Source organism: Scophthalmus maximus, chromosome 1 (genome assembly GCF_022379125.1).
Source record: "Scophthalmus maximus strain ysfricsl-2021 chromosome 1, ASM2237912v1, whole genome shotgun sequence".
NCBI lineage: Eukaryota > Metazoa > Chordata > Actinopteri > Pleuronectiformes > Scophthalmidae > Scophthalmus > Scophthalmus maximus.
Window position 1 is genome coordinate 6,113,852 of NC_061515.1, and position 3,649 is coordinate 6,117,500.

The window sequence follows — 3,649 nt, forward strand, 5'->3', positions numbered from 1 at the left end:
TCAGATGAAAAAATATTTTACAGTAAGAGGAAAACACCTTACAAGTCCTGCAATTCAAAAGCTTGTTTTCTCTAAGTTGAAGTGCAAAAGTATGTTTAACTAAATGTATCTAATGTATCAAAAGTATGTAAATGAACTGTACAGTGAGTAATATTACTTGTAATATACTAATAATATACTTTGAAAATAGGATTTGACTTATAATTAAAGAGGAGGATTATATTATTCTCTTCGTGTTATAAGAGCTGATAAGGTTGGATGCTTCCAAAGGTTGGGAACATGTTGAGCAAACTATAATTGTGTAACTGCAATGCTCATTCCCTAAAATGAGACCTTGTCGCCCTCTAGTGTTTAAAAACTTATTCTGCAATGCTGTTACCAATGAGGGCAAAGCCACAGATGGAGTTTATGTACAAACAAAGTCTGGATCCACAGAGAATGTAAAATAATTTATATCCTTGTCAAGGAACCATGACATTTACTGCATTGTGAAGTGAAAAGGGGAAGCCAACATTTGTACAGGCATACAGTTTAATTTAATTTGAAGAGAGTTTTCAAAGTTATGGGGAAAAAAACACACAGAGAAGCAATGTCGGCATAGAAATGTCCAAGTTAACACAATGGGAAGATTCCCAAATGCACAGTGTACAAAATGTCACAATGTAATATGTACAACACAAAAAGAAGAACACAAATACACAGACGAGCGCTCTCAGCTAGATGGAATTTGGTATTTACATGAAAATAAATAGAACAAACTGATAAATAACATTAAAATGCATTGGCTGATGGATGACATAAGCTGGATTTGCAGATATAGAGCCGACCACTGATTTATACTCTATATACTACAGACAGAGCAACGTTATTATTCATATTGGTATATAATACACAGTCACTATAGAGGTTGACCAGTTCTTTTTGTAATGAAACCTTAACTTGATCTATTTAAATCCAAATAATTTTTCCCCTGATTAATTTACATTCAAGCCAGCTCAGGATATGGATTGAGTCCTGGAAACATAGAACACAAAAAGGATATTTGATTGAATGTTGGGAGAAAAATTTGCCAAAAGTGACTGTAAGCTTGTTCTCTGCAAAGGGGGAACCCAGGTCACTTCTTTGTTCGGCACACGACATTTTCACCAAGCGCGTAAGACAAACGACTACGTCAGAGAGAATATAAAAAGACATATATTTATCTGCAAAGACAAAGCTCCAACTGCTTCTCTTTCAAAAGTGGGAAACACTGAGATAATCATTCATTCGTTTTTTTTCTCTCTGGATAATATTCATTATATTTCATGACATTACATACAAGTAGAGCTATATAAAACGGGTTGTATACAGAAATAGAAAATCTAAATTTCAACCTACTATGAGCTAGAGTTGAGGATTATTTCATCTCACAACAGTCCCAACGGGTTAGAAATCTATCTTTTTTCTTTTTCTATGTACATCTTACCTCTGGATATTGATTTATTATTCTTTAAAACGTAACTGTGTGCTAATGGATGAAAGCTGGGGGGAAAACAGAGTCCATAATATGAAATAAATAGGAACAAATAAGACAACTTCAGAGGGCGTCAGTGGACATGTACTGTAAACTCAGGTGTCTCTCATGTAACACGAATAGTATCTTCAATAAGACGAGGACATGACATGAAATTGTACATCATCGTCATCATCAGTTTTATATCAGTAAAGGTGAAGAGCCAAAAATCCAAAAAAAAAGCTCAAATATCAACTGACATGGTTCTGCACGTGTTCTGATGTGTATTCCTGTCTCATTACAGCAGTGATCACTCGTAATGATGGTAAATCAACCTTTTTCAAGCAGCTCAGGAGTGTTTAATGTGGCGTTCCTACCGTAGCCTTCCACGTGCGCCTGCTCAACTCTGATGTCTCCTTGCCAGGCTCAGTTTTTAAGCCCAAAGTCCCTCTGTGTGTGTGCCCCGTCTACAGTAACTACCCCCACAGTAAAGAGAGGGAATACTCCCGCACCAGACACTGCTGTATTTTGGGTTATTTGCGATAACGGTCAGTTTAGGCACGACCTTTGACACCTCTCACTAACACAATGATCCTCTCTCAACACAGGCCTGTCTCAAGATTGTATCTACAACACTCAGATCATGACTTAAAATAAACACGTCACACTTTAACACATCCATTCATCTACATCTTCCTCAAATGAAGTCTTTCACGTTTTAGCACTAGCAAAACCGAGAACCCAAAGCAAAGGCCCTACCTGCACCTCAACCCCTCACACTCCTCTTCCTCTAATCCCTTTTAGCTCTTCCTTTCCGCTTCCTCCTCCCAGAGTTCTCCTGGGGCTTTTCCTCTTTGCTCGCCATCACCATTGCTCCGTTGGCGGCCCTGCTGAGCCCATTCGGGGCCCCATTAGAGAGGGCCTTGCCCGCTTTGGAGGCGGAGGCGGCGTCGCGCCTGGGCTGCTGGCGGCGGTAGGTCTGGTAGTAGAAGTTGCCGAAGAGGATGATGAAGGTGATGGCGTAGCAGATGAGGGAGTAGTGCATCCAGTGGGGGAAGTCACAGTTGACGTAGAGGGACAAGGCCGTGTGGCCGATGGTGACGTGGAACTGAACCTGAAGCACAGAGAGAGAAATGAAATCCTGTTTCTTTGCACCTGCCAAAAGTTTCTCAATCTCTTAACTGACTCATTGTTTTTTTTTTTTTAAATCTGTTGAATTAATACATTTCATGGAAAGCAATTGCCACAGAGGTAACGAATGTTTTACCATCTGGATGATGGTCAAATACTTCTTCCACCACAGGTACTTTTGGATCTTAGGTCCGCAGGAGGCCAGGCCGTAATACAGATACATCAGGACATGGATCATTGCGTTCATGTGCGCGCCGAAGAACGCTGCAAATAGAAGAAAAATATCGGTTTAATTTTAAAAAATAGGGCATATGGATTCAAAATTAAAACAATATATATATATATATATATATATATATATATATATATATATATATATATATATATATATATATATATATCGACAGGAACCGGCACAAAGTATAATCTCGACAGTTACTGTAGCATGAGCTACTCACACTGTCCTCCTGCCACCCATTTGATGCCGATCCACCAGAGCGTGAACATGGTGCAGTGGTGGTAGACGTGCAGGAAGGTAACCTGGTTGAACTTTTTCCTCAGGATGAAGAACACCGTGTCCAGGTACTCGATGCCTTTCGAGATGAAATACCACCACAGAGCTCCGGCCACCTGTCTCGGACATGACATGAGAGAAGTTGAGGGGAGAAGGCAGGTAGAGGATTACTTCATTTGGACTCTCTCTCTCTCTCTCTCTTCTAACTTGTTGCACGATCGAATATGAAGCTGTGGGAACGTCACTTAATTCCAAACTTATGTGCACTTCCTTGATCTAATCTACTCTGCAACATCTCCTCCTCAGGGTCACCTGAGACCACACGACTCTGCTTTCTGTGTCAGGTGTGTGACTACGTCATGGAGCAGCAGGAAGGAAGGTGAAACCGAACACCCGCCGCCACGATCCCTCACCCAGCTCCCACTTTTTTTCTGAAAAACGCGACCAGCGTCCAAACTAGTGGAGGGCTGATCAGGTTTCTAAAAAAAAAAATACCACTGAGCGTGCAGCTT

The 3,649-nt window shown here is 40.5% G+C and overlaps 1 protein-coding gene across 1 annotated transcript in view; it reads right to left on the bottom strand.

Annotated features, from left to right (window-relative positions):
* Positions 1-436: 436 nt before the first annotated feature.
* The window catches only part of elovl4a (ELOVL fatty acid elongase 4a), a 6,076-nt gene continuing 2,863 nt past the window's right edge, over positions 437-3,649 (bottom strand). The window contains exons 5-7 of the mRNA XM_035640191.2: positions 3,082-3,253; positions 2,760-2,887; positions 437-2,606 (exon numbers count right to left, since the gene is read on the bottom strand). Of these exons, the coding sequence (XP_035496084.2) occupies positions 2,283-2,606; positions 2,760-2,887; positions 3,082-3,253 (624 nt within the window). The 3' untranslated portion in view covers positions 437-2,282. The remainder of the gene's footprint in view (positions 2,607-2,759; positions 2,888-3,081; positions 3,254-3,649) is intronic.